Source organism: Protomyctophum parallelum (assembly GCF_964188405.1).
Source record: "Protomyctophum parallelum genome assembly, chromosome: 15".
Classification (NCBI taxonomy): domain Eukaryota; kingdom Metazoa; phylum Chordata; class Actinopteri; order Myctophiformes; family Myctophidae; genus Protomyctophum; species Protomyctophum parallelum.
The window spans coordinates 27,685,449-27,699,912 of NC_139710.1; the positions used below are offsets into that span (position 1 = coordinate 27,685,449).

The 14,464-nt window shown below is 43.0% G+C and overlaps 1 protein-coding gene across 1 annotated transcript in view; it reads left to right on the plus strand.

The window, feature by feature from the left end:
- The first annotated feature begins 7,774 nt into the window (after positions 1 to 7,774).
- Positions 7,775 to 14,464, plus strand: part of mamdc2a (MAM domain containing 2a) — a 38,716-nt gene continuing 32,026 nt past the window's right edge. Inside the window, exons 1-2 of the mRNA XM_083784140.1 lie at positions 7,775 to 8,129; positions 13,804 to 13,941. Coding sequence (XP_083640266.1) covers positions 8,078 to 8,129; positions 13,804 to 13,941 — 190 coding nt within the window. The 5' untranslated portion in view covers positions 7,775 to 8,077. The remainder of the gene's footprint in view (positions 8,130 to 13,803; positions 13,942 to 14,464) is intronic.

A 14,464-nucleotide genomic window follows, 5' to 3' on the forward strand; every position in this document is an offset into this window, starting at 1 on the left:
ACAGCTCCAGGCTGGCAGAAGTATCGGGTAACCAAGGCAACCTGACGTCAACAGACATATACGGCACATTGCCTAAAGGCCTATCACTTCTTATCATGGGAGTTGCCACGAATGCGAAAACGTTAACCATATCGTAGAAACTGTATTTCCCCTCCGCCACACTTGCTTACGTACTTACGCCCTGTAGCTTCCTCGGGTCCTGCTCCCCACAACTTACACAGCCCTGTGTAGGCCACGTGGCCTGGTGGAGATATGTGCTCTGTGGACAAAGTCTTCGTATAGTTTATGGCTCTGCACTACCACAACATTTGAAACACCAGCCCTCTGGGCCTCCAGCTCTATAGCTGCACCTGTTCTCTCCCGTTCGATACCCATCTCTGCTGCTCCAAGGTCATCACCTTCCTCTGATGTCTCTGATGGCTCAGCAGCTTTAACGACTGCTGTCTCCATTGACCGGTCCTGTCTCTGTAGCAACCTGACCTGCCACAGCCTTAAAGGAACGTTAACCTACCCGGTGTCGTCTTTGACTCGCGATGAGTCATAGACAACACCGGCTCATACACGAGCAAAGAACGCGTACAGTATATGGGCTTATTCACATGCACACGAACGCCCAGGCGAGTGTGTCTTTTGTGCATGAGCTCTGAGCGGGTTGCTTGTCTTTCGAGCAGGTTTAGCTTCCGGTATATTTTAAAGCTAATTTTCTTTGGTGATATTTCTGGAATGTTTCTCAGCACCCTTCAGTAGAACAGAATCTAATAACATATTTCTTTTTACTTGATGGACAGATTTAGTTTTGCTGTTGTTACGTGGAATATCGGATTAATTTCATTCAAGTTTTTGGTTTCTGGAATGTTTTACAAACTAAAATGCCGGGTAGGCAAATGATAGAAATAAAGTCATTTCTTGAGTCGACTACTCCTTTTAACTTCATTGGGGACCACTCGGCTGCTACAGCGCCATGCAGTCACAGCTGCCACCGGCACCACGCTAGCATTACCAAGCATTGAATGCAACATGATGCCAGACGCAGTGGTTCTCAAAGTGGGGTCCGGGGACCCCCAGGGGTTCTTGAGGGAGTTTCAGGGGGTCTCCAGCTTGATAGTAGTAAGCAAATGGACCCTTATGGGTCTGTAACTCTGAGTGACCCTAAAGGGTGATCCCTGGCCAAGTCTTACCAAACACTGTCAAAGGGACTCAATCTTTTCCTGCTTGGCACTCTGCATCAAGAGGGGGGGGGGGGGGGGGTTGGGGGTTAGATCAAGTACAAATGATTCTCAAGTGCGGCACGGCTGTGGCTCACGGCTCCAAGAGATGGTTCGCATACAGCAATGTGACAAACCGTAGCACTTTTATTACTCAAGTATAAATACCTCAAAATGGTACTGTAAATGTACTTTATTTATTGTATTTATTTTCCACCACTGCCATAGACAGCTTCATATTCCTCCATTAGTCACTAGGAGGTACCCTTCTACCACTGCAGTGCTCGGTATTTTATTATAAGACACTTTCTTGGGCAGCAGTCTTGGGCTGTAAATTGGTCACCGATGTATTATCAGGAAAATATTGTCTCACCTTGTAGATCTGCAAGCTACAATTAAAGCTTCCATAACTATGCTTGTAGCTTGTAGATCAGGTGATATAATACACTCCCATCAGTACAAGTTTAGAAGCTTGTTACACACACAAAAGCCTGTGTTGCACGCCTTTTACAGTGATTAACAACTGACCGCTGCAGTGTAAGCCTAGAAATGACGCCTAGCACGTGCCGTTCATCTTTATGCGATCTGTCTACACTATGACATCATCAATATGATTGACAACATCACCATGACTACAGAGATCCACATGGAAGCCACGCGGTTGCATCTCACTGAGCAATAGTCGTATTAGACGAGACGTCCATCTAAAAACTTTGATTAGCATAATAATAATATAATAATACTATCTATATAGACATCTATATATAATCTAAGCCTAGACAGCAAAAAAAAAACTTTTCATTTTTAGACCATTTTAACCCGTTTTAACCCGCTCTTATCATAACTCCTAACAAGTACCGTATGGTGTGTGTCTTTTTATCTCAGGTTTGAAAACATCCTGCTCTGACTTGGGACAGTGTGTTGAGGAGCAGTCAGAGAACCAGGCCCGGCCACAGACCTTGCTTAACCCCCCTGTAACCTATATAGCCTACACTGCCCTACAGTACAACATAACACACCGCGCCTCTGTTTGTCTCTCTCTGTGTGTGTGTCTCTCTATCTCTGTCTCTCTCTCTCACACACAAACACACACACGGTCTGTTTATGGGCTAAAGTGTTTCGGAGTGATCTCGGGCCTTCTGGTGTGTGTCTTTTTATCTCAGGTTTGAAAACATCCTGCTCTGACTTGGGACAGTGTGTTGAGGAGCTGTCAGCAGTGGCGGAAGGCTCCTATAACGGCAGTGGGTGCAGCCACGCATATTTGCGCTGCGGCTGGCTGCTATTAGCTCTTAAAAGAGCCGTTGTGTTGTGTTATTATTTTGCCAGTGGGTTCTTCTGCTCCTGTGCACCCCCGGAGTTGACGCCACTGGCTGTCAGAGAACCAGGCCCGGCCACAGACCTTGCTTAACCCCCCTGTGACCTATATAGCCTATACACTGCCCTACAGTACAACATAACACACCTCGCCTCTGTTTGTCTCTCTCTGTGTGTGTCTCTCTATCTCTGTCTCTCTCTCTCACACACAAACACACACGCACGCACCCATGCACAGAGCTACGGTCTGTTTATGGGCTAAAGTGTTTTGGAGTGATCTCGGGCCTTCTGCTACATTTCAAACTGACGCCTAACTTGCGGTGCATCGCACGGCGGTGCCACGTACGTGCCGAAAAACAGCAGATGTTCTTAAGGTCACACATCGGGCCTGTAGATTTTCTTGTTTTTTTTTTACACACCATAATGTCCTTATTTTGATCATAAGACCCAATTACTGAATGCCAAGCCGAGGCTTTGTTCGGAATATGTATGACACTGATTTACTACGACAGGTTTTGTTCGCAACATGTATGACACTGTTTTACTACGACACTATGGAATAGGAGTCCAACTAGTAGGCCTACTAGTGGTTCTCAAATGTTTTATTTGCAAGGACCCCTTTACTCTGGACACAAATGGAACCAAATAGACCTGTAACTCTCGCAGTTACAGACCTGTTATGGTCATTTAGGGCTAGCTCTCAATGCGTTTCTGGTAATACTTTATATGTCCGTGGCAAAATTTTTAATTTTAACAAAAATGTCCAACACAAGCCAGCATGGTGATGACCCCTGAGCATGTGGTTACGGACAGCTAAAACCAATCCCTCCCATTGATTCATTCATTCATTTATTGATTGATTGAATACTTTAACAGTTTGCAATTGCAAAGACAAGCACAGGAGTACACTTCGGGCCGGTTCTAGGCATAAGCGATATAAGCGGTCACAACCACTGAGGGGGCCACATCACAGGGAGAAGATTTTTTATTTTTTAAATGTATCCCCTATCCCATACATGGGCTACCTGCGGTACATGTGGCCCCCACCTTCACTTAATGCGACCCACAGGTTAATATCAACTGGTGGCCACATGTTGGACCCCACCTTCACTTAATGCGACCCACAGGTTAATATCAACTGGTGGCCACATGTGGCCCCCACCTTCACTTAATGCGACCCACAGGTTAATATCAACTGGTGGCCACAAGTGGACCCCACCTTCACTTAATGCAGCCAGCAGGTTAATATCAACTGGTGGCCACATGTGGCCCCCACCTTCACTTAATGCGACCCACAGGTTAATATCAACTGGTGGCCACATGTGGCCCCCACCCTTCACTTAATGCGGCCCACAGGTTAATATCAACTGGTGGCCACTAGGCATGTGGAAAATAATCGATACGTATCGATTCATCGATTATGACGTGCGCGATGCGAGTGAATCGGTCCATTCACTGTGTATCGGTAAAATTGACAGGTGAAATCTCGATGCATCGTTCGCGGAGTGCTTGCATCGGTAAAATCCGTGGTTGCACCGTTTTTTCATGGTAAATTTCACCCTATCCTGTGTTTCCGAGGCGCATTGAACGGATCAGAAAAGGAAGGAAGAAAAAAAAGGTCTCTCGCAGCCATAGCTCGCAGCGCACACACAGGGCACGTTCGGAAATAGCGCACTGAGCCCACTGTGCAATGCAAACTAATAGGAGAGAGTGCTCCGGTGTGGTATTTCCGAACGCGCCCGATCGGTGAACAGAAGCTACCGTACGACGGTGCAGAGTAGACACGTTGAGACAACAGACTCAGAGTCAGACTATAAAGAGCACCCGCGACTAACAGAAGTGAGCCCCACGCATTAAACAAGAAGCACCACCTTTACTCTTTAGCTTTATAAAATAGCTGTCCGAGTAGCTTTGTCCGTCGATCAGTTGACTTTTCACTGTAGCGCTGCGTGCTGGACTGCTCGTATCTGATCCACACTCCACAGCTGTGCTTGCTGATTATCCGACGCAAATCTGCGTCGCGATCCTCATCAATTTGTAATTAAAGAAAGCTTCTGCAGTCTGCACACACGTGTAAAACAACAACAACGCCACAGCAGGGTGTAGTAGTACTGCTTGTATTGCGTTTAAAGTCGTTTACAACTTTCCACTGTGCAGCTTTCCCCTGCTGTTCTCTGGGATAGAACTTAGAAGCCTTATTTATATTCTGCAGCAAGACGGTGTCGCACGCCTAAAATTGCAGATCCACAAGCTCACAGCGGGGCGTGGATGAGACGCGTTGTGAGCTTGTAGGCCTACATCTGCTATGTATTTATATAACGTTAATAATACATGCAGGCCAGGGTCTTCAATGTTTTTCAGGTCAAGCCAAGGACCACTTAGCTGATAGTGAGAGATCAAGTGGGGACCCCCACTATACATAGGCAATTATATTATAAAACTGTTGCAGATTAAACTAGACATAGACTTGTTTGACAGCACTATACAAGTGTGACCTGTAATTTTTGTTTTGTTTATTTGTTTCTTTTCTATTTATATGTTGGTAACATTAATTGATGAACGATAGGCTATTACATTTTAATCTCTTGAACCCTCTATACTCAAAACCTCAAATTGACCTTTGAGATATAATAATTATACTATAGCCTATGATTATTAGTAATCTAACAATTCCACAATAACCAGCAGAGAGCAGACCCTTTGTTTACTTACATAATTCTATAGCCTAAGTTGGGTTGTTTGAGATGCAGAGCTATAATACTAACCTACAGTAAAACAATAAATTCCTTTGAATTTAAATGTAATGCTTTTTTACATGTTTTGGGAGATTAATAGAGCTTTAATATAAATCCTTTCTATTGTGATGAATCGCCATCAAATCGCATCGTATCGGTCGAGGGGTGAATCGCATCGTATCGCATTGATTTGAACTAAATGGTTATCGCATCGCATCGCATCGGGAAGAGGGAGAATCGTATCGCATCGTATCGCCAGGGGATTCCATGTATCTCTAATGTATCGTATCGCTGGCAGTGCATCGAGATGCGTATCGAATCGTGAGATGAGACGAGATTCACATGCCTAGTGGCCACATGTGGCCCCCACCCTCACTTAATGCAACCAACCCACAGGTTAATATCAACCTGTGGGTAATCACAAAAATCACACCTGTGTGAAGTGAGGGGCACTCACTTCGCATTATCTAACGTTTGGATAGTTGGTGTCAAGGTGATGTATGATTGCTCAGTAGTTGCTGATCTCTGCTCAGGAGGTTGGAGTGTTTGCTCAGACCGAATTTATTTTAGAGGGAACATTGGGCCTGGGTACCACAAAATGAAAACAAAATAGCCCAATAGCTCGGTCGAGTCGCAAGACGTGCAGCCTGTTGAGGACTCTAGTTTTCACCGGCTGTTGGGTGCGGCTGCACTAAGAACTTTGGGGCAGGCCCGTCTAGAGTTTGAATGGAGAGGAACAGGTTCTGACATACATCCATATATGGAGATCTAAGGGTTTAACGTTGCTTGCTGGCCAATATTGATGAGATTAGGGATCTCCGTATATGGGCTTCACTGCGACAGCAGGTTGCATTTACTCGTAATGTACTGTCACGTGATGTCACGGTGACCTGGACATCATATATGGGGGCTGAGTGTCATGTGTCAAGTGTTCTTATATTAAACATTTTAATACAGTACTTTTAGGATACATATTTCTATGTTGCGACATTTCTAAGACTCTGAGGACTTTCTCCACCACAACAACTCTCCCATAATTAAAGTGGGGACTCTAACCACATGGAACCTAGCATCTCTATTCTGGTGGCGAAACACTTGGACAAAAACTGCCAATCTACAAGCTCACATTGCGACTCATTGTGAGCTTGGCTGTTTTGGGCAACATTATTTTATTTAGAGCAGAGATTCCCAACATGGGCCAGGGGCCTTGAGGATATTGCAAGTATAGGCAATAATTAATAATAGGTTTGTTTGTTTGTTTGTTTGTCATGTTTATTGGCAAAATAGTTTGGCAAACTAAGATTTCATGGTAATATAATATGAATATTTTAAAATAATAATAAAAATCACACTTGTGTGAATTGAGGGGGCCCTGGTAATGTTGAAATGAAGCATGATTTTGACTTCAGGAAGCCTGCACATAATGTGGCAGAGTCACGTTATGAGACATGAATGCAGTGTGTTATTGTATAAATTATAAATGGTGCATTTATATAGCTAGATGTGCATTACATTCACACATACACTCATACCGATGGCGGAGGAAACCATGCAAGGCAGAAGGCACAAACCTGCACATCGGGAGCAATTAGGGGTTCAGAGTCTTGCTCAAGGACTAAAAAAGTCCATAGACTTAGGTGCCATATTTGGGGGGGGGGTGTGTGGTTATGATTGATTGATTGATTAATGCATTCATTCCAAGAGGGTCATTTTGTCACCATGGCAGTTTTACAGCAGCAGTTATACAAAGATTACTAAGACAAATAACTAAGAACACACATTTTTTTGCGGTAACAAGAAGACCCGTTTCTGTTTTCCTCCCAGAAATTTCCCCAGTGAGGGGTGGGAGAGGCTGGACAGCAGACGGCCAATCTGAGAATCCCATCGTCAAATATTCGGGAAAACAGCGCCTCCCCTGTTGTTCCTCGAAATTTGACGCGAGGCAACAGTCTGTCTTGAGAGACTAGCGGACAGCTGGATTTTGAATTTCTCTAACTATAAACTTTCATGACAGCAGACAGCCTAAGTACAAATATAATTTATGAAAAGCTACTACAGTGAAGTCTGTTCACAGAAGTTGTTGTAGGATATGTGGGGATTATCTGACGAGGTACCATTTGAGGGGGCAAAACCTTACATATACTAAATAATACTAAATTGTTTATAGGGTCGATATAAGTAATATAATATAGACTTTCCACAGGAGTATCTTTTTATATTTTTCCAAAAAGAATACAAACAGCCAATAGCATATTACAAAGTTATCCCCCTCACTGGGGAAAACGGGCACTCACCGGGGTGAGTCGTCCAGTATTCGTTGTTGCCACTTTTATCTACAGCAAGTAAAAACAAAGAAAGACATTTTAGCAAAGCCCTACCCCACATTAGGAAGAAGAGGAGGAGGATCGGGTTAGTATAGTGTGCAGTGCTCAGATTTCATGTGGATGCTGTGAATGTGATCAGATTATAACGGTTCTAACGGATATAGAAGCTTCTGCCTGGACCGCCTCCTACACCAAAGCCATCTATCCATCCACTGCAGGCTACGGATTTTCCAACCGTTCCTGTCATGTGACAGGAACGTGTAACGCGAAGACAGCTGATATTTATGATAGTGATGACATTGATGACCCAAACCTGTCGCTGTTCGCTGTCTGTCTGTGTGTGCATGTGTGATGTGATGTGATGACGCGCGCGTTCTGGTGAAGAAAAGACAGACTTTTTGGACGCGCAACGCACGAGGACGCAGAAAGCAGACGCTCCGGCATTCGCGTCTCCACGCTGGAGGATTTGAAGAACAGAACAGCCAAGGAGGAATAGGCTATGTCTTTCTTTACCGTGGCTACAATGACCGGCGTTTGCCTTTCCTTACAGGGTAAATTGAAAGAGTTCCCCCCCCCCTTCTATGTAACCTACGTCGAGTTCTTTGTTTAGTAGGTCTACTAGTGTAGGCGCCTAGTCTGTCTGCAGTCTGCAGTTCAATCTTGCATGTTTGCAACTTTTAGAGCTGCTTTTATGGCACGACATGGACGATATGGACAAAATCAAACGTCAAAATATTGTTGTCCAATTAGGCTACGTCAATATCCACACCGTGATTAGTTGATATTAATTAGCCTACTTGATATTATTAATTAATTAATATTTATAAATCATAATTAATGTAAATCAATTAATATAGCAGATCTATACAGAAACATTGATAGTGGTAGGAAGTAGGCCTATATACAATGAGGCTTAAAGGGCCACTTTAAACCATATCTTCATATTTTGGTCCTCACTGTCATTATAATTTGGATGGAACAATGTATGTCTACACAGCTGCATCTTATCGGCGGAGTTCAGAAACCTGCTCATACCAATGAATGTAATGATGGAGATGCCAAGTTAATACAAACTTCAACCTTGCTCTCCCTGGTATGCTGAAATAGAAGCCATTGGTCTTATATCAACACACAAAAGTTTGAGGACCAATTATATGAAGACAAAGTTGAAAATGGGTTTACGGTCCCGTAAGTGATTAAAACGATATCAGTCTCATATCACATTATCTCATATCACATAGGATATACAATAAAAAAAAAAAAATATATATATATATATATATATATATATATATATACACATATCTCCCAGCGTTGTGTCATGGTTCTACTGCATGTCTTCTATAGGCCTATTCACAGTGGTTCCATTTGTTTAGCTCGAGACACAAAAGAAAAATTAGGGATGTTAAAATGTTGGAAACAAACATAAAGGGACCCATAAACGAGTGTGTTGACAGAGCTGCCATTGCAGCAGTAGGTAGATGCCTGGAGCTAGTCGGGCTAAACACTCATAATGGAGGAACGTAAATAAGTACTCAGGAGTCAGCAATACCTTCAGCTCGTAACCATCAGAACTGACGAGATGTGTTTATTTGACCAATATATACACATCTCTAATAGGCACTTCCTGTCAAGGATTTGTCACTTCAGAATAAGATAAGATAGTTATTTACAATATAGATCACATTCCAACACCCCCACTTGATCGCATATTGGTAAACAATAAAATACAATCCTAAACTTGCATATTAAACAGTGCATCTCATCAACATTTCACACAATGATCACTTTGTTCAAAACCAATAAAAATCCTTTTCAATACCAATAAAATGTTTCAATAAATATGTGCAAAATGTAAGCATCTCTTTTACATCTGTCATCACATCAAATTACTGGTTGCAATCATCAACTTCAAATACCCATGTCATTTCTCAAATACATGTTACTTTCAAATACTCATTAATAAATAGCAATACATAAATCACATAATCAGATAGCATATCACCCAAACACAAATGAACACTTATTTTTCCTTCTTTTCTTTTGTTTTACTGTGTTGTGACAATAATGCTTCATCACCCTGTTTTTGTTTTCACCCCCCACTGCATTCTTGCCCTCTGGCAATATAGTCAGGGTAAATTTTTCATTTTCTCTCATCACTCCATAACAATAATCAAAGGTTACATTTCCCTGGTAATCAGATTTAGCTTGACACTCGTAATCCTTTAACCCATTCTGACCGGGCACCCATTTTGGTGTCGGCATCATGTTATGCTTTAGCTATTGAAAAATAGCAGATCTACAAGCTCATATCGCGCCACCGAGTGGCGCGATACGAGCTTGTAGGTCTGCTATTTTTTGAAAAATCGAAGAACGACTGACATTTTTAGAATCTGATCTCAGGTCAGAATGGGTTAATCAGACCAGTGTGTGTCCAGTGGAAACCTCGTATTAATCTGATCTCAGGTCAGAATGGGTTAAATATTGAGGTGGTCTCCTCTCTCTTTTTGGATAAGTTGTACTCTGGCTACATTCACCTGCCTGAATGTCAACCAGATCACTCATCTCTGACTCTGCATCTTGTTTTTGTGTCTCTTTTGGGATTACACTAGTCTTCCCAACTTCAGGCAGATGGTTTACAACCCTTCTCATACTGCAATCATCATCCTCCTCCATTTCTTGCTCTGTTTGAGTCTGACTCGCAATGACACTCTTTTGAATGAATTTTACCAATCTGTGTTTAGCTACAAGTACTTTCCCTGTGTTAGGATAAAACACCAAATAAGCTGGGCTGTATTTGTCATAGCCTACAAAGATACCTTCTTCACATCGTGAATCCAACTTTTTCTTGTCTTGCTTGTATGCATAGCATGGTGACCCAAATGTTCTCATTCTCGAAAGGTTTGGCTTCTTTCCTGTCAACATATAATATGGGGTCTGTCCTACACGCTTGTTGAAACACCTGTTTCGAATAACAGCAGCAGTCATTACTGCATATGTCCACAATTCTTTTGGTAAACTGCTTTCAATCAGCATGCATTTGGCCATTTCAAACAGTGTTCTCCTATTTATTTCAGCTGTCCCATTCTGAGCTGAGATCTCATGTCTGATGGCATTTTTGCTTAGCAATGCTTGAAATAGACCAGAAGCATACACGGTACAATTATCTGATCGAATACACTTAATTTTCCCATAAGGTGAAACATCAGCAATGTATTTTTCTGTAGCTTTGACTGCGTCACTCTTAGATTTCAAGAAATAAACAAAAATTGCTCCTGAATAGTCATCAGTAAATGCTAGAGTATATTTGAATCCATCTTTAGCCGTTGGATCGATTGGTCCAAATAAATCAGTGTGTACAAGTTGTAGTGCAGCTTTAGCTATTTGGTCTGGCTCTCTGTTTCGGCTCTGAGCAAATTTACCTTTTGTGCACACTTCACATGACAATTTGGAAATATCAACCTTGCCTTTAATGTCCATACCCTCAGTTACATTCTGCAATTTCAACACATCTTCGTAGTTGCAATGTCCTAGAATTTCATGCCACGTTTTGATATCATAACACCCATGACATTCATCAACATTAGTAATCTTTTTTTTTTTTTTTTAAGATATTTTTTTTGCGGCTTACGCCTTTTATTGATTTTTTTAAGGGACAGATAGTAGGCTGACAGGAAACGGGAGAGAGATGGGGGGATGACATGCGGTAAAGGCCGTGTCGGGTTCGGGAGTCGAACCCGTGGCACACCGCGACTGGATCACCAGTCCGGTGCCCAGACCGTTACGCTACGGCCTGGGCCAACATTAGTAATCTTATCAACAGTGTTTAAGTAAAACATCCTGTCATGTACCTTAATGTCGAATGTAGTACCATCATTTTGGATGAGCTTGTTTTGTCTCTCTTTGAAGAAGACTGTGGCTCCGTTGGATATAGCTGCGTTGACTGAGAAAATGTCTTGGGGAAAGGATGGAACATACAGCGCCCCCTTCAGCATCGTTTCCACCTCTCGACCCTTGTCATCTCTCAGGTAAACTATTGCAGCACCTCTCTTCAGCGCTATGCCAGAGGCCCTCACTCCATCAGCCATCTCCAGAACATGCTTCCGTGGCTCGAAACTCTCGTCGAAGTTTCGGAACTTCTTCACGTCGGTCACAATGTGTGACGTAGCCCCGGTGTCGACCATCAGCCCGATGCTCAGAGCAATGCCCTGACATAGTCTCTGCTTCGGTCTCCCGGCGCTGTCCAAGTCGCAGTTCACCTGGCCCACCTTGAAGGTGAACGTGTTCGTCTCTTCATCCTGCGTCACGTTGACGTTGTCTCTCCGTCTTCTCCGCCTGCAGTTGGCATCGTTGTGCGTGGGACTTTTGCAAAGACTGCACCACTGTCTCTGTTCTCTCTGACCGGCAGCACCTTCACACTCGAAAGCTTTATGCCCCCTCTGGCCGCAGTTGTAACAGCACAGTCTCACGTCTTTGTACTTGCCTCTTATTATCATCACGCTGTCAGCCCCGGAATTGCTACTGAACTTTTCAGTGATCTCGTAACTCCTCAGTTTGGTTTTAAACTCGGCGAAGGTGATGTTGTCGTCACTTTGTACAATGTGGATGGAAAATGGCTTATATGATTCTGGGAGCCCCTTCAGAATCATAGCGGTCAGTAAGCCGTCACTCAAAGTCTCTTCCGCATTCCTCAGTGCCGTGATGGAAGCTTCAGCTCGAATAATATAGTCTGTAATTGACTAATCACTCTTGGTTTCCCATTGCCAGCATAGTGATCCTTCAGAATTTGTAACGCCTTCCTCCCATCGTCTGCTGCATCACGCATAATCAAAGACAAACTTGTATCATCTAGAACTTGAATTAGTTCGGCATATGCTTCCTCATTTTTCTCGGCGTCCTCAGCGGCTCTTGCCTCGGCTGCGGCTTCTTCCTCATCGAGCCCACCGTTGTCGATATCAGGCTCGTTCAATATAGTGTGTTTCAGCCCCCTCAGCCGAAGGTGCCCGAGAAACTTTACCAACCATAATTCAAAGTTCCGTTCATCTCCATCAAAACAAATCCGACTCCACCGGCTATCACCATCTCTCGTCCTGCTGGGCCCATAACCTGTTGACAGAGCTGCCATTGCAGCAGTAGGTAGATGCCTGGAGCTAGTCGGGCTAAACACTCATAATGGAGGAACGTAAATAAGTACTCAGGAGTCAGCAATACCTTCAGCTCGTAACCATCAGAACTGACGAGATGTGTTTATTTGACCAATATATACACATCTCTAATAGGCACTTCCTGTCAAGGATTTGTCACTTCAGAATAAGATAAGATAGTTATTTACAATATAGATCACATTCCAACAGAGTGTTCTATATATTATTACATTTGGGAGAATTCCACAGCCACATATTTGTGCCCATGGAGTGCACAGCTTTGTGCGCCAGTTCAGGTGCATAATAGCCAAGTCATGCACCGTGACGTATGTGGAGTATGCGGAAGTGCCGTGGTACGTCACTCTCTTGACCTCTGCGTCTTCAACCCAGCGTTGTGGGGTCTGCCCTTTTCTGTATCACATCGAACAAGGTAAAGGTACCCAGCAGCACGGACAAAAGAGTGGCCACCTCGGGGGCTTTAGAGAGGACACATGGACAGGTGGGTGCTGGGCTAAAGAGACTTCAGTAGATGGATGGACCCCGCACACCATATACCTACAAAAGACAATTTACAATTTAGGCATTTAGCAGACTCTCTTAATCCAGAGCGATTTACATTAAGCAAGAACAAAAAGCATGGCAATACATCACATACGCATAAGTTAAGAACGTAATCATGGAATATCTACATAATTAAACTATACATATAAACTATACATATTATACTAGACTTTATTTATTTGTCTGACAACATTTGGTTATAGGTGATCTTCAGCATATCATCGGTATATGGAGAAGGCTCTCGGGCACTTGGATTATCTCTCTCTCTCTCTCTCTCTCTTATTCACAGAGAAAAAAACCAACACGGTCAGTGGCCAAGCACACATTGCTGTCTGCCTTCGTCCAAAATGTACGGTTGTGTGTCTCAGTCGGACACACGATATTCACGGACAAACAACAACAACACAGACCGCGTGCAGGCGGTAGGCGTGATCGCGCCGCAGTTGCGCGAGATTCCATCTAGTATAATATAGCATCTCCCATTCTCCCTGTGTCATGGTTCCATGTCTCTCCTCTGCAGTGTTTTTGCTGAGCTGGTTGCTGGTCGAGGCTCAACAGCCTGCTGAGGCTCAACTGCCTGGCTCCTGTAACTTTGAGCAAGGCACCTGCGGCTACACATCGGACCCAACCTATGCCCGATGGACGATGAACGACGAAGGTAGGCTATAGTATAACCTACGACGCCTGCCTGTGATTTAAAACTGTGGTCTGTTCATGTCCTATACTGTACTATACTGTTCTATACTGCAGTGTTTCCCAACCTTTTTTGTCCCAGGGAACATTTCATAGCCTAAAAATCTCAGGGCACACCTAGATATACGGGGGGGGGGGGGGGGATGTATATGTATATATATATATACTGTATATATATTAAATATATATATATAATATATATGTATTACATAATTATATATATATTAAAAAAAAAAATATTAAATATATATATATTACATTTATAGTAAAACGTCTTTGATACCAAACACATTATACTTTTGACAGAGTAAAACTTCTTTGAACCCAATATACTTTTAAAAACACACATGACCGCACTCATCAAATAACTTTAAAGAGAAAGAAAAGGACAGAGACAGTGCCTCAGTTTCATCAATTTATTTTTGAAAACTCATTTACAAAATATAGCACACACATGTTCAATTTTTTCAAGTTTCCAGATGACCCCA